Genomic DNA, 23227 nt, shown 5'->3' with positions numbered 1-23227 from the left:
TGTTTTTAAAATAAAACAGAGAACTGTAAAAACAATAATATTGTCTTTAAAAGCCTTATTTAAGATCTCCAATTGTTAAGAGAAAAAAAAACTGCCAAAGCGTTACTGTGTTGTTTTCTATATGCACCACAGAATGATATTCATTTTGAAAACATACATTTCTTTACATAGAATAAGTGCCATGAAATAACAGTATTACTGCCAGTTAAAGTTTTATTGTTGCCCATTTTCTTGCCATGTGTTCGATATTAATTTTTGAAAGCACCATGTAAAAAAGGACGAGTAGGAATATATTGTGTATTTAAGCTGTCCATAGGAAGAATGGTTTCGACACAAGAAACTGGACCGCATAAGCATTTCTCCAGCATCTGCTATGCATAATCGTCTTGAGTGGAAGGCGTCTGGCAAAACCACTTCTCTTGCTGGGTCATGACTCCAGACCTCCAGACGAGAGAGTCCCCACAGTCTCATTAATTAACAAATCAAATAACGGAACAAACCGCAGCAGACCACACCTTTGCAGACTATTTGAACAAAAAAACACTGAGAGATTGCCTATAACTTTGTATAGAAAACCCTCACCTTGATCTGGCTGGAGACAGCTTTAAGGTGGTTGTGGGTAGAAGTCGATGATTATTATTGTTTTATTGTGAAACCAAGCAGTGTTTATGCAGTTAAAAAAAATGTATCCTCCATCTTTCATTTTCTTTGTTCACTGCTGCTGTGATTGCAGGCCAGATGGATTTCTGTACGAGAAAGAGGCAATCCTGGAGTATATTCTTCACCAGAAGTGCGAGACAGCCAGGAAAACAAAGGTACTTTTATCAGTCGTGCAATATGTTCACGATTCTCAGTTATTTAAAACAAACGCCATGAATTAAAATGTGGCCTTGGCTTTCACTGGTGCTCACATACAAGGCAAACTTTTTCCGATGGTGCATTATTCACACTGTATTGTTAAACTGTTGATATTGTACAGGGTAAATTATTGATTTTGGTTTTGGTGCAGCTGTACGAGAAACAGAAGAAAAAGAAGAGCACAGAGTTACAGGAGTTGGCAAAGGCTGAGAAGGAGTCCAAGGTGAAGGCGTTCCTCGCCAAAGAAGGCTCCATTATCTCCAAGCCCCTCAACCCCTTCGCACCCAAATCTGCTGCTGGTCAGAGCTTGCATTCACCTGCAAAAGCAGCTGCACAGTCACCTGCACACACTAGCACAGTCATCCACAACAACCGCTGTTCACCACTAAGTGGCGGCGACGTCACTACGTCGCTTGTGCCAAACTCGGTACATCTTGAGGCCACGTGAAGTGTCGAAGGCTCGTTGGCAGAAGATCACGGGACACACCCAGGTGCCATGAGTTGACTGACTCAAATGACTGGCAGATTTCACCACCTGTACTCCCCAATGTGCCAACTCGCGTTTTAGCCGCCCAGCTCATTGTATTGAGTGTCGCTCCTCTGTCCTCCATTGTTGTTGGAGGGCGCCTACCTCCAACTGCCCAGTCGTGTCCTTCACGAGCCTCCTCCACAGAGCCCGTTCTTGACACCGCTGGTACCAGTCATCAGGCAGTCCAACCAGCTCCACATCCTTTTATACGGCATCAGTCCATTTAGCCCCCTCTATCTGCCAAACAGAAGCTGCTTGGGCATTCGGTGGCTGGGCATGTGGGCTATATGACCCAGCAAAAACAGCCTCTCCTGCCAGAGGAGGTTACCGATGGGACCCGGCCGGGTACGGGTAGGGTACCTCTGGGATGAAACCATGTTGCAGGCGTGGGTGGGTTGATTCTAGGAACTTGAATTGTGAGAAGAGACAAGACGTTGGGAAATGAGTGACAAACGGTTACTCACCAGTGACTCACGGCCTACCCGTACCCGGCCGAACCAGGGTCGCAAACGGGTACCCGTACCCGGCCGGGTACGGGTAGCCGGGTATCGGGTAGGGTATGGGTATCGGGTACCCGGTTGCGACCTCTGCTGCCTCGGCACAAAAACTTCTACACTCTCTCCACAACAGCCCCCCTCTTCGTGGCATGCTCCAGGTTCAGTTTTAGCATCTCCAAATCATTTTCAGAGTGAGTAGCAATTATCAGTTACCAGTCACCTCCACACACTCGCACAAACATCTTCCATTTAGCCTTAACAGACTTTTAAACCAAGCGATGTAAGCGAGCACCTATGAAGGTCGACATTCCACATGAAGGGGGTGGGTGGCCAGCATAACGGCCTGCCGCCATTGTCACCCTCTTGGCAACGTTGAGTCGATCTAGGGGAGGCCCAGGACTGGTTCAGATATTCATCACTAGTGTTGGCCGTAAGCGGGAATCGAACTAGGATCTGTGTACATGTTGGTCGTAATTCAATGCGCTAACCGCTGCACCTCTGCTCCCTGCACACTGGCATAAACACACTGGCACAGTCCCAAATACACCGAATCGAGTGGTCACTTCTAGACCTGTGCTCTGATAATTGCACATGTGCTTTTGTCAGTACAACATGCATATGTGTCCATAAAGTTTATCTGACTTTCTGAAAGCTCATTTACATCTGTTCTGTTTATCAAGTGAGGCTTTTGTAACTAATTATGTTGGTAAGGTTATTTTTCTTTTATTCAGTCATGATTATTCAGCACATTTTGGATTTTTTATGTAAAACCTATCATGTCACCTTGGGATGGGCCTGAATTTGTCGTATCTTGTAAGCTAAGGTTGAGCCTGAATAGTACTTTAATGGGTGACCAACATGTACAGAAAGTTATTGGCTGTGGGGATACGTGGGCAGCAGAGGGCAGTGCAATAACATGAATTGTTGTACTATACTTATACACTTCCACATCTATGGTCCCCACCTTCAACCTGTACTGACAGTTAATTGACCCCCACGATGCCGTGGGGTGGCCCTCACTGAGTCCGAGTAGTGAATTAACACAAGTGGCTTTACATGTACACTGTAATAACGGTCTTTACTAGCCACATGTTTATTCTCATCAACATATAAATCTTTCGATTTAAAGCTTTCGTGACTGCAGGGATTCATTTTCTTGGTTATTTTATTATGTTTTATTTTTTATATTTTATTATTTTCCTTCTACGCGACTTTACCGAAAGAACCAAGAAGATATAAATCTTTACCAATTGTTTGCAATTTTCAATATTTTAAATTTGTGTCTATACACCTTCTGTTGCTACAATAACCTATGTTATGTTATTGTAGCAAACCAATTGATTAAACCATCTAACGGTGTTTTTTTTACTGAACGCGATCCGAATTGCGATTGCTTGCACATCTGCCAGCGAGCGCGGAGGAGCCGGCTGCAGGGAGCAGCAGCACCAAGGCCAATCTACATGACAAGCAGCTGCCCAGCTTCTGGATCCCGTCACTCACGCCCGAGGCCAAGGCTACGGAGCTGAAGAAACCTGTGAGTGAGCGCGCGTGTGACGCGATGAAGGGCGAGAGCGCCCTGTCCACACCCTTCCTCTCTTCTTCTGACCAGTCGTCTTGATTGGGAGCCGTTCAATCAAAACGGTTTAGAACAACTGGTGTAAATGGTTTTTCAGTTCTTACTTTCTAATAACAGCAAGCGGCATGCGAATGCGCTTGGGAAAAAAGTTTAAGTCACTTTATATTACTGGCTATGGCACGTGGATCAGAAACATTGACGAGGACAACATAAATTGAACAAAAGCTGAAGAGTGCACGAATAAGAATATGCATACTTGGCATTAAACTGAGAAACAGGAAGAGGAACACATTTATTAGAGAAGATATGCACTGACTGTTAAGCCAAAGAAGTGGGATTTAGCAAGATGATGGCTGTTGGATGAAACTCTTGATGGAGTGTCGTCAAAAGGAGGAAACATCCGAGGGCATGTCCATCATGGAGATAGATGTTTCGCGAGACCAAGATAGCAACAGCTTGGAAGGCCTTCGTCCAACAGTGCATGTATCTTGGCTGCTATTGATGATAAAAATTAACCCGTAAAAAAAAAGTTTTTCACTATAAATCCTTTATATGCGTGGCGGCTAGAGTCCTCTCGTCCTCTGGTTTGAGATGGCTGCCACCTATGGGTCAGATGATTGCCTGCCACCATTAAGCAATTGGTAATTAAATATATTTTTTTTTTTCCTAAAAAGTGTAAAGTTATGGAAAAAAAATTCACGAAAATAAATTGTCACGCACAACGAGTCTGTGTGCAAAATGTCAGCTCGATTGGATCACGGGAAGTGGGTTAAAAAACGACCGAAAGATTTGCACGGTCGTAAGCGTGCAAGCAAGCAAGCAAGTGAACTTAATATAAAGGATTAAAAAAATGTTTGTGATTGGTGTGAGCTTGATGCACTGGCCATTGCACTGACCGCACCCCACGTCTCTTGCACGCACATGGGATTATGTTTTGTGCCCAATATACAGCAGGTGCAACAGTTACAACCGCATTGGAGCAGGACAATGTCTGTTTGAGTTCAATTCCACAAACATGTTACAGTCTTGGCAGAAACAAGCAAATGTTAATTTAATAAATTCAAAATAAAGAATGTTTACATTCTGTTTTTAGTGAACATGATAAGCTTCAATACTTTGGTAAGATGTTTTTTTTTCTGCTGCAAAAGATGTAACATGTTTGCGGAATTGACCAAAGATATTCATCGCTGGCAAAGTTTAGCACCCTATAGGGCGTATTGCTTTTTATAGTCTTTCAAATAGGAACTTGCATACTGAGATGTAAAGAAGCATAATTCCTCGAATAGTTTAAAAATATATATATCTTTTGCCATAGCAACCTGCGCTTGGGCAGTGAATAATGTGGACACATGCGCCTTCCCTTAAACATTGGTGAAGTTGAAACTTGACAAATTTAGGCTGCCTCAAGAATTTGGTCTGATGGATAAATAAGCAGCGGAGCGTTTTTTAGATGCACGTTTCTAACTGCCGTACGGCAACTCATTTTTATGGGGACTTTGTTGCACCCGATAATTTCAGCTGTCACGAGTTGTGTTAAGTGCTAACAAGCTGTGTATTGGTCTAAGCAACGAGTGTTCTACACTAAAATAATGGCTTTAACATTCAGGGTGGGTGTGTGGGAGCGGATATGAAGGGCATGGGCTTGTTAAGGGCGCTGGACATATTTATAGTGATGTCAGCAGCCTGAAGTTTCTCACCAAGCTGCACAAATGGGCCTTCTGCAAAAGGAGAGATATGTACTTGGGGCAGGGTGCCAATCCTTCGTAAAATAGCGAGTAAGGGACCTTGAAAGAGGCCAGGAACCCCTGTAAAAAGTGCAGTGGTGTATATCACAGCGGCATATTTATCCAAACACCAGATTATATTCCTTGCAAGCTCCGCGTAGCTAGCGCAGGTGTAAGTTTTCTCAAATGAAGAGGAGTAGGTTGCACACATTTTTAATGGGAATTTCCATGAGAAAAACTCGCGCATAGTGTGTGTTTGCAATTTTTTATAGATATAGTTTGTTCAATGGGAACTCTGTGCCTTGTCTCGGCCAGGTGCGTTATCTTGTGTGCTTTGGTTTATGCTCACAAGAATGTATTACAGCAATGATTCACTGAGCCACGGGGGATTATGGGGTGGCATTGGTGGTTTAAGAGGCTACACCGTCATCATCATTATTATTAGCTATGAGCAATCCTCTCCTGGATGAAGTTCTTCCCAAGCCATCACTATCTAGCATGGTCTTGCGATGCACCAATCCATCTAGCACCTGTGCATGAGTTTATAGATACCCGTAATCACCAAGACCAGTATTGTCTGGGTTTGTCTGCTTTTCTTCTGCATCGTTCGTAAGGGAAGATAAATGTTGTCTTTTTCGAAACACTTACATCACTGCAGGCATATGGTCCAACGCTTTTGTGGGGAGTTGAGGAATTTTCACATTGCGTTATCCTATAAATAAAGGTAATTGTTACCACTGTGTTTTGTAATCCTCTATAACATGCATTCCTGCAGTCAGAATGCGTAATTGTGCTCAGGTTCACACTCCCCTTGAATAAATCAGGTGCAGATCTGCCATTGCCTCTGTCAGGATTCAAATGAAAGAATATGAAGGAATTTAAATATCAGTTATCCATATAATGGCAGTACAAGTATGTGTTTCACGAGGAGCTATATATATTTATTATTCAATTTGTATTTCATGTTAGCTTTCAAGTTTATTTTGTCAGATGAAAACCAATATCTGTTTTCACTACCTAAAGTCTGTTGTGTGTTGATGCATTAAAGATAAATGTTCTCAGTTCCTTGCACTTGAGGAATTCGAATAAGGGATTGTAAAATGGTGCTGGCTGTGAGCTTGTACTGTGGGTGCCGCATATCGGTGATTTAGTGTATTTAGAATTGCGGCGGTCATGACAGCCTGTACGGCGGGGCTCTGGTGTTTGGGAGCACGACAGCACTTGATTGATGAGCTGAGGCTTAATCCTGCACAGCGAGAGAACGGTTGGCTGACTATCGCCCCTCACAACGTGCTGTTGTTGCCGCTAAAGAAAGCTTCTATTGGCGGCAACACTGGTTGCCACAATATTTGTCAATATCCACGACCAGACTGAGACCAAATCACCTGGAATACGCCCAATTTTTCCCTGGAAACTAAGCAGGCTTTAGCCTGGCGAGGGCTTATATGCACGTGGAGTTGTCCCAGGCAGGTTTGGTGGTGCTACACAGTGGGCATTAGGCATCTATTGTCCTGTACTTCTGTTCTCCCACCTCTAGCCTGCTTGCCTTGACCAACTCGCAATCACCACCATCCAGGTGAAATATTGTCATTCAATCACCACCATGGTGGCATGGGGGGAGGCTGTCATCTAGTGGTTGATTGACAAAGGGATGCAGAAAAACTATGTTTTTAATCTAATTGAGTAATATAAAACCTGAAGCTAATATTGCGCTACATCTAGTATAGAATCTCAATGCCAAACTTTAGAAATGCATCTGATTGAATTGTTACTTGCCTGATAAAAGCTTTGGAAGAGCTGAAAGATTGGTTGGTTACGCTGCAAATGTTGGCGCAAAGGGCAGCTTGATAGTGCAATGAACATACAGGTACGTCTTGTTCACTCAATGCCTCTGAAGTTCACACTGATTTATGTGGAATTTCGGTGTGTTTTTTCTCCGCAACTTGTTAAGTGAAACTTAAAATATTACTGATGTATCACATGCATGAATGATATTATTAGTGGCAGCTGAGACATGGAACATGCACTTTAGGGACAAGCACAAAGAACATCAAACGAAAGTGGTCATGGCTCTTTTGGTAGATGAATGGATTGCAGCTGCGCATCTGTAGATAAAAACAACAAGTTTCGATTTAAAGCTTTCGTGACTGCAGGGATTCATCTTCTTGGTTCTTTCGGTAAAGTCACGTAGAATGGAAATAATAAAATAATAAAAATAAAACATAATAAAATAATTCTCACGACGTTTCGGCCACAACGCAAGCAGCCGTCCTCATGTGAAGAACAGGTCTGTCGAGAAGAAAGACAGACCTGTCGAGAAGACAGACAGACCTGTTCTTCACCTGAGGACGGCTGCTTGCGTTGTGGCCGAAACGTCGTGAGAATTATTTTATTATGTTTTATTTTTATTATTTTATTATTTTCATTCTACGTGACTTTACCGAAAGAACCAAGAAGAAAAAACAACAAGCTTAGAGAGGCCTTCATCCAGCAATAGATAGTAGCTGATTATTATTGTTAGTAGCATTACACAGGATACTTACTTCCTCACTTAAACACCATAAATAAATTAATTACTTTATACAACAATAAATTACATTGAGACGTACAATGCTATATCGCATAGTTGAATTACATTGTATTAGCAGAGGTGTCTACGTGCGGTGCAAAAGAAGTTCAACATACATACAAGATGCTAAATGTGTGTAATGGGGGGGCTTGAATGTTTAAGCCACACTCCATAGATACATTTAACCTCATTGGAACCTCATTTGCCAGTCAAAAATATGTCTTTGAGTTGTGTGCCTTTTGGTGTCATCTGGTCCAACACCATGTGAGACTATGCTCTAAGGAAAGCTGTCTCAGGTGTGGACCAATCAACTTCAAGGACAGTGCATACATTATCAGAGTTATGTTTTTTTTGTTTGCATTATGACTGCAGGTATTGTGGTCTATGCAAACATGACTCCTCGTAAAAAAGGTGTCAGTTTTGTTGCCAGATAAAAGGGTAAAAAAACAATTATTACATTTAACCTGTTATCTTCGTCACGTATAGAATAGGCTCACGGTGGTCCCTAATGCAGTGTTTTCTAGCAATTGGTTTCGCTTGACCCATGTGACTTCGGTGTGCAGCGGGGTGTTTGTTTTGACTGCTGATGCATTGCTTGGGCCCTCTTGACGTAAATTGTCAGTGCTGCTCATCTTGTTTGCTTACACGTACTCTAAGTGGGTAGATGGCTGCAGTTGGTGAAATTCATAGTCTGGTGGGTCAGAGAATGACTTCATTAACCCCAGTGACCTACGCAAGAATTCAAATTGCCACCCTGATTTGAGAGGGCCTGTGCCATGTTCTAAGGAGCAAGAACGTCAGTTTTCAGTGAGGTATTCATGAAGGATTTAGTGATACGTCATGATACATGGCATGTCTTACAACATCACATATTAATCCAGTTATGAACATATTAGTTAATTTGTGGTTATCCATGTTTTTAATCCAAGTGGAGTATTCCTTTATAAATAATGATATGGACAATACGATACGATTCAAACTTTAAATCTACCCCTTGAAATGTAAATGCTTATAAGCGGTACATCATTGTGTGATTTTTTTTTTAATCTATGCAATGTTAGTTATCATTTTAATGCTCGACATGGTGGCCCAAAAATGTGTTTACCAAGATGAGTCGACTTTATTTAATTTATAAACGTTCAATAGCTTCGATGATTTTGCTTGTCATTTTGTATTTTCATTTTAGTTAAATCTCCAGAGATCCATGACCAAACAAGGCAGATTTTTGTCCTTAAAATAATAAAAAATCTAAAAAAAATGTATTTGTACATCTCAGTCAATGAACGTTTGGGTGCCCCTGCATTATAGGCATTCCCATTTTTCATGTAAACATATATAACATGGTATTGTTATATATATATAAACATATATAACTTGGTATTGGGATAAACAGGGTGTGGGAACATTCGAGCATAATTAGTGATTTGTTTTCAATTTAGCTTTAAACACTGTCTCATCCATCAACGTTTCAAGCACAATGTTTCATAGCAGCTGACAGTTGATTTAACAAACACATTGGAGAATGGATGTAAGTGTTTATCAGCCTTCCCTTGGTAGCTGATGCATTAGAATAGATAAGGCATAATTTATTACCTGGCCCGCTGTCAATGATGGTGTTTTTAGGCCAGTAAATTTAGATTATGCCCATTGAGCCTGTCATTTGCGTGGGGAAATAGAAGAGGTCCTGTTGTTGGTGGAAGTTACTTATCTGCAAAGTGCGTGTTTACACGTGAGTGACAAGAGAGCAGATAGCTGAGGCCCCTCACAGCCTCTCTCGGAGTGAGTCCCAAAGGACGATCTGGATATTCTCACGAGAGATGGTTATCGCTCTCGTAGATGCTCGTGATAGATCTGGTCATCATGTGTTCGTATCCACTATGTGTAAACAACAGTTGTGTTTTATATAATTACATGAGCACCTATACACCAAATCACATGGAATGGGCATGGTTGAGCTTGGCTATGTATGTATGTATGTTGAACTTCTTTCGCACCGTATGTCGCCAAAAATGCTAATCGGAGGTGCGGGGAAGGACCGCAAACTAAACACAAAAAGCAGTTGTAAAGAAATTAGTTTTCAATCTAGATTTAAAATGGCATAGCTCCTGTGGCTTCTTACTATCGGTAGAAAAACCGTCCCAGGCGACTGCAGCAGCCCATACGAAAGCGCGCGATGCAGTGACCGTCTTTGTTCGATGGTTAGCCGAACGCTGCTGCGAGGATGACCGGAATTCACGTGATGGTTTATGCTCCATGACGAGATCGGCAAGGTATTGTGGTTCATTTGTGGAAAGCACTTTGTGTCTGAAGAGTGCGACCTTATAAACATGTGCTTGGATGGGTAATCATTCGCACAAAGAGGTTGTCATGGGACTGCGTGTTTACGTAGATGACGGCAAAGGGCAGTGTACCACAATCTATAGCTGTGCTGAACTTATATTCCCCCCTATTCATACTCCTCACCTTCACGACCCTTCACTGACCAACGTGGTGAAGTATGGTCGATATAACCTATGGATCTACACTGCACAGGGAAGCTGTCATACACTCCTGCATTGACAAAAAGCTGTACATGTACGTACATTAAAAACAGTGTGATATAGTTTGATATGTGCATCAGCAGTTGTATCTTGTCTTTTTACTCAGATGTAAGCCCTTTACCTATTTTCTGTACAGGGTTTTGAGCCGCATTTGCATTCAGAGGGGAAATAAATACAAATCATTTTATGAGTAAGACATTTTTATTCTAGATTTGAAGTTTTCGTGACTGCAGGGATCCATACTCTTTGGTTCTTTCGGTATTGTTGAATTAAGAAGAGAAGCAATAATTTATAATTGGCTAATATTAATTTTCTGTACATTTCAATGCCAGAGAAAATCCCCACCTGAAATAGAGATAAAAATATAAAACATGTAAAATGTCCACAGATATTGTGTCAGCTTCAAATCAAGATAGAATCCTCCTTATTGTTCTGGGCATGTTATTGCCCTTCAGTTGGGTGTCCCTCGCACATCATGGCTTCATTACGTTGCGGTCCACCAACAAATCTCAAAATTACTCCATCCCAGATGGGAACCACAATATGCAATCCAGAGTCCCATTAATTTCCCACAAATATGAGGAGACAATTTCAGCACCTCCAAATAACATTTTGCCATAGGTGCATTTCACCCAAGTATTTTACAGTTACAACTAATGATATATGACTTAACCATGGTTAAGCTATGTTCTCAGTTGTAGTGAGTTGGTCTCAACCTAGTCACATGATTAACAATCTATACAGGGAATTAAAATGCATGCCTCTAGTATGGATAAATATACCTACTGAAGTTATTTCGGAAGTAGTTGTGGGACGTCATCTTTTTCGGGGCCAAAATTCGACACAAGACGGTGCACTTATAACTACAGGAGTTCTCTGATGTGTTGTCATGTTGTACTGGGTGTTGTCTGGCTTGATCTCTGATGTGTTTCCCTGCACATGTGTGGGAACTTATTCAGGAATTTAATAGTTCCCAAGTAGTTCTTTAAGGAATGGAATAGCTCCTGAAGAAGTTTGCCGTGGTACAACCTGAAAACGCGTCGGAGCTATGCAGCACGAGTGCGAACGCCTACACAGTAGAGCTGTGAGATTTTCGAAGAACTTTTATCGACTCATCATGGAATATAGTCGTGCAACAAAGGGGGAAATAAAACAATTACAACTGCTAGCGCAATGCGACAGATGTTGCTAAAACTAACGGAGCGGTCGTTCTGCCTCCCCCCGCCGCGTGCAGGACAAGAACGTGTATTGCCCGATGAGTGGGCGTCCCCTGCGGCTGAAGGATCTGTACCCGGTGAAGTTCATGGCGGTGAATGATCGCGACACCAAGACGGCGCTCATCAGCAAGCAGGAGCGCTTCGTGTGCGCCGTCACCAACGACGTGCTCAGCAACTCGGTGCCGTGCGCCTTGCTGCGTCCATCGTGAGTGCCACAGCCTGAGAACCCACCACCACCACCCACCACCCCCCACCCCGTCCCTCACCCGGGATCACAAAACTGGAATGCAGCGAGATCTCCGATTGGCATGGTTGGGTCCGTAAGGTTCAACATGCATCTATATAAATAGGTACCTTAATCTGTGTGTGTCTCAAAAAGCTGTAAGATACTTCCAGACAAGGTAGAAAGCTGACATTTGATGTGTAATTTTTAGGACACAACAGAAAAAAAATAAGGCCCCCCCAAATCTCGATTTTAAGTGCCCCATAAACATGTTTGCGCGTGTCATTGACAAACCGTGCAAAACATAAGATTGCGTTTTTTTTCTTTTGATAGAGCGTTAAACAGTAAATAAAATTAATGCAAGAACCATTGTTCGATATTTTATTGTTTTTGAGATATTTCGGATTAAAGCGGTTTGGAACTAAAAACTTACGCATTTTTTTATGTTAAAATTTGAATTATTCGAAAATTGAAAAAAAATAGGATCTTCCCCTCCAGAGTATTAAGTTAATAATTTTTTGTTCTTTCTATAAAAAAAGGACGGAATCTTTATATTGAGCGGTTTCTGATGGGTACGTCTTTAAATATAAGAAGTTGAAGCAAGTCGTCAAAAAACATTTTTTGCAGAAAAATACACATTTTTGGAGTAGTTGGTGTCTGATCGTAGATAGAAAATGTAAAAAATCATGTCAGGTTAATTCTTAGATTTATTTAAAACTTTTGCCTGGTGAAGACGAGCTTTATGAACGAGTACAGACTTAAGACATGCATATTCAACCTAAGTGTGTAGCACAGGGAAGTGCAATATTTTCCTGACTGAGGAGTGAATAGAACCAGTACCAGCCTGCTGACAAAACTAAAGTGCAGGAAGAGATGTAACTATTCAACCTGACAGTTTATCGCAGAGGTGGGGAATTGTTTCCTGAGGGCTATATTGGACGTTAAAATACTTTTGGGTTTTCAACCTGTTTCTAATTTACTCTGTTTCTAATTTCACTGCAAGATGCCCTTGTCAGGTTAAAAAATATTACCCTCTAGCACTGAATTAGTGCAGCTGCGATTCTTTAATTGATGCACAAATATCGTTTGGGGACCGTTTGAAAGTGGGAATCCTCATTTGGACGTGGGCCATGTGAACATTTATTTGGAGGGCTTTTAGGTCCTCCTTTATAGCACCATTCCACCACCTGTGTGGATGGCCTCTAGTTGCTCCTTCCACATGGCAGGACAAGGCCACGGATGGAAATTGGTTGGCATCAATTGTTTTCACATACCCAAAACAAAGAGTCTGTATTTTGCACCAAAATCTCATGCTGGCCTAGCTTTTTCCCTTGTATACTAATTCTAAAAGAGCTGTTTTAACTGTTATCAGCCATCATATAGAGATGGTATAAACACTGAACTTTTTAAACCTCTTTATACAATAATACAAATGTACACATATGAGCAATGAACCTAACCATATCATCAGCCACGATGGAGGTCATTCCAAGCGATTGCTATCTCTCACTATGTTGCAAGTTCAGCAATTCATCTGGCAATTTCACAGGAGCTGATTTCATTGCTCCATACACACTGTGCACATCCTCTCGGCCATCTCTGTCACTAGTCTCGTCCATTCAAGTCCACTTGCTGTTCTTAATGGTCAATATGACAATTAATATATTTGACTTGCGTATATGTGCTCTGATCCATGTGTTCCTCCTCACGTCGCACTTTTAACCACACATCTCTCCATGCCCCTTTGAGAACTTTTTAACCTTTGTTCCACGATCTTTGTCAACGTCCTTGTTTCTCAACTATGTGTCACAACAAATGTTAGAAATGTAGAACCTAATATGCAAGCTCTTCTCCACGTTGCTAAGGGCGCTGTACATGGACAAACAGCTTCGAGAATGAGAGGGGTTCTCATCCAAATAACCGCAGATTGATTGGCGGCAATGGATAAAGGGTTATGGATAAATATAGTTTCCGCTGTACTGGCGTTGAAGCAAGAAGCATGGTATCACTATGAACACGTTACTTTAAACAATCTGCTGCTCACACTGATCCAAGCTGTACCAAACTGTTATGAACATAATCTAAACCCGCCATAACATTGAACATAACCATATAGCACTATTATCAACATTCACTTAAAATCCACTTATACTAATTCTGAACCTATCTATACGAGTATGTTATCAACACTTAACATAAACCCCTCATACAAATAATGTTCATAGCTATTCACTTTATGAGCACTAAACTCATAACGTAAAATTGTAATTCTGAGCTGAAATGCCCAACACTAGCACCATCGCTAACTCTCACAATTTACCTTATCCCCTCCACTATTACCCCTAAGCCAAAATGGCAAACACGAGACCTAATCTTATTGCCCTATAACCTTTGCCTCAATCCTAACCCCGCCTGAGAGCCTAAACACTGACACTTAAACAGAAGTTCTTTCTACACCCGGTAACCCTCCCGTGCACAGTACAAAGGCCACGAAACCCCCCCCCCCCCAATAATTTGTCATTCCCGTTCAAGGTTTATACGTCGGCGGTGGAGCGCGCGTTATTTTAATGTTGTAAATTAATCCGTAGATGTTGAAAACTTGGGCACTTTTTCACCTCGGTGGAATGTGGTTTTATAGTGCGGCTTGCAAGCGGGTGTAGCTGTTGGCATGGGCCGTAAAAGGGCCACCGGGGGCTCATTACCGTCAGGCGCATTGCCTGCGCTTGAGGCATAACAGAGCACTTTGTAGCGCAAGCACTGTGTAAAACCCCCTGATGGCCAGCAGTGGTCACGCGCCTTTAACAGGGATCATAGCCAATGCCAGTAGTGCTTGTGTTGTTCACTTACGGACATCTGCGTTTTGCGCTAGGCAGCACAAACGCATCTTGTGTAGATGTCGCAGATTTGTGTTCTCTTTCGTGGAATTGACGTTTAACAGGATGGCATTTTAGCGACATTTAGGTTTAGTTGAACCTGCTCGTAGTGAGAAGCAGTGAGTGTTGAAAGCATTTGTTGTGTTTAAATCGTGTCACCTCTCACTGTGCCACAGGGAATACTGTTGTCTGGCTTTAGAGGAATGTTCTTTAAACATTGGGCTGATGTATTATTCTGCGGGGAACTGGGCACCAAAAAAAAGTGAGGTTGTGTTCCCTTTAATTATTTATTTATCACAAATTCTGGTGCTTAGCATTGCGATACCATCACACTTTTCCGGTCTCCATACCCATTGGAGAATTGAGAGGAAGTTTTAAATAAATTGACATTCTTTGGTTATCAATTTGTCATCCCAGGGATCGCTGCGTTTGGCTCTTGCTACATATTTTGTTTTAAGTAGAGAAGGCCAGATGGTATGTGCGACGAGATTTTAGTTAAAGGTATTAATAGTCACCGAGAAAACATCATTTAGAGTCCCAAGACTCTTGTGTACCATCAATCTCGGCTTCATTTTCTTATTTCTCTGCCAAGTTGTCTTAAAAAGTAAGCAACAAGTTATTCCGTGGTGTGTGTGTGTGTGTGTTCTGTTTGGCAGTATACAAAAATAAGTAGTCTTTCATTAAAACTGCTATCTTTACAATTTGGCCGCATCTAAAATAAGTAATTGATGGACTTAATTACAATTGTTCTGCTTGTTTTGCAAATCAGGCACTAATCTTAATTTTAAATGATTTTCTCTATTGTAATGTTAAAATGGGCACGGCAATGATATATGATGTGTGATTGTAGCTGGCCTCACAGACATAGCACAGACATCATCATTCTATTCAGAATAATAGCATTTAAGGGAATTAACAAAAAATTATTCACTTTTCGTACATTTTGGGTATGAGTTATTTGTCCTTAATGAATTGCAGAATGTGGTGAAATACACTAATATTGAGGTTTATTAATGAAACAATTTTAACTGCAGCTGCTAAAACGTATCTGTTGCAGTTGTATTTACTGGAAGTAGAGCAATCTGCTTACATGACGAGGCTTTCTCCACCTTCAAAAAACTTAAATAAAAAAAGTGAACGGAAAGTTTTGATTGGCAGCTTCTGCAAATAAAATGCCAAAAACAACTTGGCATGCAGTATTTCATGAAAAAGTTACTTTTTTGTGCGGTAAGACCTTACAAATTGTTCGTGGATAAATCGAATGCTTCCTGCATTTCTGTGTTGGTAGTAGTGGAAGCTATGCTTGGCATGTCTTGCCTGATATCTGCTGTAGGATTCACCATGTTTTAGCAGAGAACCGAGCAACCTCGTTTGGCATGCCACTGCATTCCAGCATAGCATGGTCTCTGTATTTATGGAGTGTGGAGATGTAGTTGCCACTGTGTTATTACAAAAGAAAATAAAAAATAAACACGAGATAAAATGTTTTCTCAATATTTTTCCAATGTGCGGCATTTCTCGTGCATTGGCTGTTGATTTCTGCATTTTTTTTTACTCAATGGTAACTCATTGTACATGGCGACTCTTTGGGGAGGCCATCATCCAGCAGTGGATAGATGATGGCTGCTGATAATAACTCCGTGTATATTAATCATCATCATCTAAACGTAATTTTCAGCTTGTATCGAACACCGTCTAAACTGCATATAGACTAATATTCTATAGTAGTTATTTTATGAACACTTTAAATGCACGCATTTTTTTTCTGAGCAGAGCTCCTTACAAAACCATTAGTAACAATTAAGTCCCACATTTGTTTTCAAGTCGTTTTTTTGCATTTTCCATTCAAAACAGAAAATCTTAACTCTAAATGAAGATGATTCAGATAAAACACAATTTTTTTTTTAAAGTAGTTCTTGACCTTTGTAGGTTGACTGTAGCAGTCATGGGATGTGAAAGAAAAAGGTTTCACTCGAGATTGAATAGTGTCGCTGGCATTAACCGGGATGACCGCATGTTTTTTTTAAACTGTAAATACCACTTTGAAACACAAGTATACATGTCTGATGGGCAAAACAGTTTTACTTCACCTTTCTGGCAACTCTTTAGGCCATACATGGGGGGAAAAAAACCCATTTCAGCACTGTTGTATGAAAGTAAAACTTGTTTCGGGGAGACTGCACATGGTGTGATCCTGGCTCATAATCCCCAAGTGCAATAATACGGGTGTTACTGTGACATCTGTGCGCCAGTCCACCCTTCCTGGCGGTGGCGGCGGCGGTGGTGGTGGGCGATTGACGGGGGAAAAAATCACCTTTGGTTTTACAAGAGCAACGCTCGTACGCACCTGCAGAATGCCCCTCGCGGGCCTGACCCGGAGAAGCCGTGCCAAGTGCCGCGGCGTGTGATTGGAGTCTTTACTCGAACTTTATTTACGAGCTTTTCCCTGCATTTTCATTTCTTGCTTGTTAATGGCCGTTGGACCCTGCACAGCTTGCGTCCCAGAAATAAGCACACCGATGTCTTTGTTGCTGGCTTTCTAAATTATTGGCACTGACAAAATGTCGCACATTTCAATGAAAATACCCCTTGCAATACATACGAGTTAAAATTAATTTTGGCAAAACTTTCATTTTCATGATTGGTTCAGCATATGTTTAATATGCGTTTGGTTTATGTTAGCAAAGCTGGTAATAATTTTGCTTCAGAATGTGTATTCTGACTTTTTTTTTTATTATTTATCATCAAGGTAAAGCATAGCCATCCATTTCCCAACGCCAGTGCCAAAGAGGTTCTTTTGCGTTTGCAACAGCGCCAGTGAAAAGTGGCCACAGCGGATCGGACATGCGCGTGGCATTTGCAGTTTAATACGCTGCATGGCACTATCGCATTCAATCAAAGTTATGATCAGTCGTTGAACGTTGGAAGGGCTGCCCTTTGCCTCCCAAGCCCAGTCCCCTATTTGTGTACATCTGCCCCGAATAGCCACAGCGACTTGACCCCAATAGACATGGCAGCCCAGTGTCGCAGATTTATCTGATGATTCAGAGGGGTTGGGGCAAGCGTGGGGTGAAGTGTTTCCGGATGACCGACTGGCAATGCTGTTTTTTTTTAATGTATAATATATTTATTTACTTTATCTTCGCGGAGCCTGTGCGCAGTCTGCCATTTACCCTGACGTTAAAAAAGATAGATAGATGCTGATAGATGTTATATAAAAGGTGAAAAGTGTTTCATCAAAGTTTATAGTGGCATTGGGACCGATAAAATGTGATGTGCTAATGTAAGGAGGTATTAATCGTCTTTTGTGCACAAAGTTGAAATCAAACATCTTTTGTATAAATGTAATGAAACGTGATGGTCCTGAGACTGACACATTCTCTTCTTGCAGCTGTTTATATCAGGAGAACTTACAGCATATATTAAGGATAATAAGGCTCCAAAGGAGTTATTGTTTTCTAAAGCATTTTGAGATGCAGTTGCATTCGGGCATTATATACATTTAAATTGTGCTTGTTATATGGTTGATATGTATCGAGGCTTTGTGTCCTCTGTCAAACAGGTTTGAGATTTGCATAATGAGAAGAACAGATTTTAAATTAATGTTTACACTCCATTGTATCACTTGTGAAGCTACTGCGACATCACTTCCTTTACACTTCAATTTGCCGTTAATCAGGAGTGTAGCAATGCATCGATTAATATTTATTATTTAGGCTCACAACATGTACGTGAAATTGCACCGTGGAATCGGAACGTTACAACAACATTTTTATTTTCAATAAACTGGCATTTTGTTGATTTAGAAAAAAAAATAGCATTGGGCCATGTGTGTGTGGGGGGGAGTGGTGGTGCAGTGGTTAGCACACTTTAGTGCAGTGTGCTAACCACTGCACTACAAAGCTGGCCACCTGAGTTCGATTCACGCTCGCGACCAATAACAGTGGTGAATATCCGAACCGGTCCTGGGCCTCCGCTAGGTCGACTCAGCCTTAAATGAGTACCCAGTAAGGTGTGTAATCATCAACACTGGGGAGAAAAAGGTGGCCGGGTGTCGTGTTTTGCCACACCACTCTGTCTCGGATGCCGTGGCGACTTTCAAAGGTGCTCGCTCACAGCACTTGCCCCGACAGTCTGTTACAGCTATACAAGGGAATCTTTGTCTTTGTCTCCCATGTCAATGCAGGGGTGCCGTGGTGACAATGGAGTGTGTGGAGAGGCTCATCCGCAAGGACATGATAGACCCCACCACTGGAGAAGCACTCTCCGAGAAGGATATCATTCAACTCCAACGGGTGAGTGTTATACCCAGCGTTGCCACGATATTTCCACGGTACATTATTCATTTCCACGACAAAATGATCATTGAGATATCTGTTATCCATCACTTTGTCTTTATGTTTTATGGTGTTTGTGCTCTTGCTGTACTTCCAGTACAAATAAAGATGATTTCAAAGGTCATAGACTGCAATTCATTCAACATAAGCATGTCATATGTGTTTTAATAATTGTAACTTATAATGCAGGTGCTTTTCATTACAATTATTCGATGAATGAGCTAAATGATGAAGTCATAACTATCATGCCATTTATTACAGAAAACATCTTGCAAATCATTAATTTAATGATTAATAGATATTTACTTCGAATTTTCATTATTGGCATTTTGCTCTATGGAGAAATATTTCTCAAGAAATTAATTATTATGGTAGAAAGTATATTTCCCAATGATTAATAAACCAAAAGAATCACCATACAAAAAGATAGTCTGCAAATAGACAGTATGATTATCGTGAACCGTATGTCGTACCATGTTTCATAGTATCTCCATATCGCAACAACACAAGTGATCATGGCACACACATGTATGTTTACACATGGTGTCGACACATTCAGGCTCAGTTGTGAGCAGCAAAGGGTATTGCAGCAACATACTATTATACTTTACTTATATTATGCACATATGTGCTCCCCACGTTCAGAAACATGCACAGACCAGAGTGGTAAAGTTGGTAAATTAATCCCTACGCGCACTGCACAACATCCCCTTCATCCAGCAGTGCATTAGCAAAGGTCCGCACAGAGTATATGTGGGGATAAGTTGTTCATATGTCAACCTTATCCAATGTTTTTAAGGCACCATACTGCAAGGTGCAATCTTGTCCTCTGAAGGACGATTGTCCAAAATATGAGCTCATGTATTACATTGTGAGAAGGCGGTTTTAATTATGAATGTGAAATGTGTTGTTTATGTGAGCTAGTACAATAAGGGCTTCTGTGTCGCTGCACAGAATGGGATTGTTATACTTAAATAGTTATTTTGTTTACGTTATTGATGATATTAATAAGGAGCTTGTCAGAGCTGCGTGCTGCCTGTTTACAAACAGGCCTCTCGTTTTGTCAGTGAGCCAAATGTAATTTTGGCGAGCACGCGGCACACCGTGACCTTTCTTCGCGAAGATCCTCGGCGGATCTTCAATATCCGCTGAAGGAGGGCACAGGGACCCAGCTTCTTCTTCTCTTCCAGATGGCTGAGCACATTTTGACCCTGAGCCCACACGGATGGTGTGGCCTGGAATGAACAAATCTTTGGGATGTAGGCAAAAGCAAAACCCGTGGCATCCAGTGTTTCTTCGCCTCTACCGGTAGCTGTGGCTTCTGCTTAGAGATTGGAATTAAAACTAAACAATGTAATTGTCCTCGTGAAAAACAAGGTTGTAATAATGTGATGAACAAAACTTAAAAAAATGTCAACGCACTCACTTTTCCAACCACGTGGTAAACATCAAGCTTGTTGTACTTGTATGTGATCATAAATTATTTGTTTGTGTGCCTGTGTTGTATTGAGTGTGTGTATGTGTTTTTGTTGCTCATATGCACTTGCGTTGTATTGAGCGTGTTTGCGTCAGTATTGTACTGAGTGTGTGCACCTGTGTTGTGTTTAGTGTGGCGGGAGCAGTTGTGTAGTGGTGTTAGCACGCTGTGCTACGAACAATAACGATGATGAATGTCTGAACTGGTCCTGGTCTTCCCCGAGGCTGACTAAGCCTTAAATGAGTACCTTGTGTGGTGTGTCAACAACAGTACTCTGGAAGCAAAGGCAGCCTAGTATGGTGCTGGCAAGCCCACGACCTCGTGTACTGTGCCCGCTTTAATAGGTGCTCGCTAACGACACTCGCCCCAACAGTCTGGTAAAGGCCATATTGGTGATTGTTGTTTTGTGTTTAGTGTGTGCGTGTGTTGTATTGACTGTACGTGTGCTTCTATTGTATTGAATGCATGTTGCACTATTACTTAGGCTTTTCATGAATACATTATGTATCGATTCACTGAAAATAAGTAAAATGTCTGCCTCATCTTAGTTGTATTAAATAATATCGTTGCTTTTTTGTATGTTTGGAAGCCGTTACTAATAACAGGGTGAGGCAGTGCAGCTGACACAGCCTCAGTTCTGATATTTTTGATATGTATTAATTAATTTCACCAAACTGCTTCCTGCCTGCTTTTCTTCCATCCACGTCCATTTTCTGGAAGTCTCTTGCCCGTACAGCCCATAATGTTCCACCTTATACACGTATTAAGCTGTCGTCTCTACTCCACACACACACACAGCTGCTGATCAGTGGCACAGCGTTTGCAAGCTAAACTTCATACTGGATCGTGCAACTTACAGCTCTTCCAGCGGTATTTATTACTCACGAGCTGCAAATCCTTTTCTCCAGTGGTTTACCATTTCCACGGGGGAGTAGGCAGCTGTAGGGGTGTGCGCGCCACTTTATTTACATTATGTGGATTAATGTGGGCGTTTCCCAACAGCGAAACCTCTAAAAGCAATGTGGATGTTTATTTTAGGAGTGCACGGTGTGCATCAGTTCAGCGAGAGCTGCATTGTGGTTACTGCTCAAGGTTGCGTTGCCCTCACCCTGCAGAGAGGGGGTGGTTTCATCATGTCTGTGTGAATCTGGAGTTAGCTAGAATAATGGGTTTGCGTACAATGACGTGCGGAGCAAGTTCCGGCAGAGGAATGCAAACTCTTTATTCTGTCCCACCCTGCACGTCCCTGTGGTTGTCTTTATTTTCGTTTATTTTTTCTCTCTGTTCCCAGGGTGGCACCGGCTTCTCAGGCTCCGGAGTGGCACTGGAAGCCCAGGAGGCCAGGCCGGTCATGATGGCTTGAGCGTAGCGGCACAGGAGCTCTTCTGTTTGGACCGCTCACCTTGATTAACAACTGCATTGAACCGCACATGGATGTTCACACATTTTGTTTTATGCAAGTAACATAGTTTGGGTATATTCCAGCTGGTGTTGATGCCTGCTTAGGTGCATGTCGACTTTATGTATCCAAGTACTCTCTCCTATTTATAAATACATTAAAGAATGATTACAAATTTGGGTGGGGGAGCGTTGATGCAGTGGTCAGCACACTGCACCCAGCTACCTTCGATTGATGCTTGGCCACGGCTCAGGTCACTGGCAAGGGATATCTGGACCAGTCCTTGGCTCCCCTTCAGCAAGGTGCATTGACCAGTAAGGTGAAGTATGGACTTAATGACTGACAGGGCATGGTGATGCCATTTCTCTGGCGGTATATTGATGAAGGGTTAAAAAATTAGACATTCGCTATGAATACATTTCTTGTCTATTTCGGTTACATTTTTTTCAGTTAGAATAAGTTTTTATTATTATTGGATATTAAAGTTTAGATTGAAAAATATCTTAAATGTTTGTTCTATGGGAGAGTAAGATACAATGAATTTACCTACACAGGTATGGTATTGGACCACAAATTCAACCGAGGTTTGATGCACAAAATAAATTAGGCAGAGTTTCTGGGTAAATTGAATTCCACTGAATTGGCATTTATAGTTCCAGTCTCATAAATTTTAAGTTTACGTACAGAAAATCCACAGAATGAGCAGAATGTGTTTGCATATTTTCCTGTTGTGTGTATGCTGAATTAACAGCTCTGGGTGTTAGCAAGGTTGTGAAAGAATTTCATCCTTTAATAACATTTTTTTTTTTATAAGTGTCATATGTCTATGTAAACATGATTGCACAGTGGTGTACAATAAATGTGTGAAAAATAATGTGCTTAACGTCTTGTGTAACTTGTATGTAAACGCATTGTACGACGACGCACTTTAACATACGTACAAAGCATGTGCCGTATTTTTCATTAACATTAAGTAAATTGACTCCAGTTAATTCTTAGTGGAAAATATCAACGATCAAGTTCATATTTTTACGAACAAGTGTTTTTTTGTGGTGGGCCAATCCTGCAATTCAAGACGGAGGTGGCAACGGTTGGTGGATCACTCAAATTTGTGAAAATCCCAAATGCTCTGGGCTAGAAGGTGGCCAAAAGTTTTGACAGTCTAGCATGTGGGTGCTCGAATGCATTTGTGTGGACATGTTAATGTTACGTCCTCTCATGCGTGGGCTTTCTCCAGGCCTTTCCGGTTTCCTCCTACACACAACGCTCCTTAAATTGGTTCATAAGAGGGTTTTTTTTGGGTTAGATCACTTAAATATAAATGTGTCGTTAAACCCGCCACCACCCGACAACCAAGTACGTTTGTCACGTTTTCATTACTTGCTAATTCGTTACTAGTGTAGTATTC

At 41.5% G+C, this 23227-nt stretch overlaps 1 protein-coding gene across 5 annotated transcripts in view; it reads left to right on the top strand.

Moving 5' to 3' along the window:
- NOSIP (nitric oxide synthase interacting protein) overlaps positions 1-22693 on the top strand; it is a 32045-nt gene extending 9352 nt beyond the window's left edge. For all 5 annotated transcript variants that reach the window (XM_078596852.1, XM_078596851.1, XM_078596854.1 and 2 more), the window contains exons 4-9: positions 734-815; positions 1010-1157; positions 3294-3418; positions 11528-11715; positions 18793-18901; positions 21712-22693. In XM_078596852.1, the coding sequence (XP_078452978.1) occupies positions 734-815; positions 1010-1157; positions 3294-3418; positions 11528-11715; positions 18793-18901; positions 21712-21783 (724 nt within the window). In that variant the 3' untranslated portion in view covers positions 21784-22693. The remainder of the gene's footprint in view (positions 1-733; positions 816-1009; positions 1158-3293; positions 3419-11527; positions 11716-18792; positions 18902-21711) is intronic.
- Positions 22694-23227: the final 534 nt, after the last annotated feature.

The sequence above is a fragment of the Lampetra planeri genome, chromosome 8 (genome assembly GCF_965212315.1).
Source record: "Lampetra planeri chromosome 8, kcLamPlan1.2.h2, whole genome shotgun sequence".
Lineage (NCBI taxonomy): Eukaryota > Metazoa > Chordata > Hyperoartia > Petromyzontiformes > Petromyzontidae > Lampetra > Lampetra planeri.
This window is presented reverse-complemented; position numbering and strand designations above follow the sequence as displayed.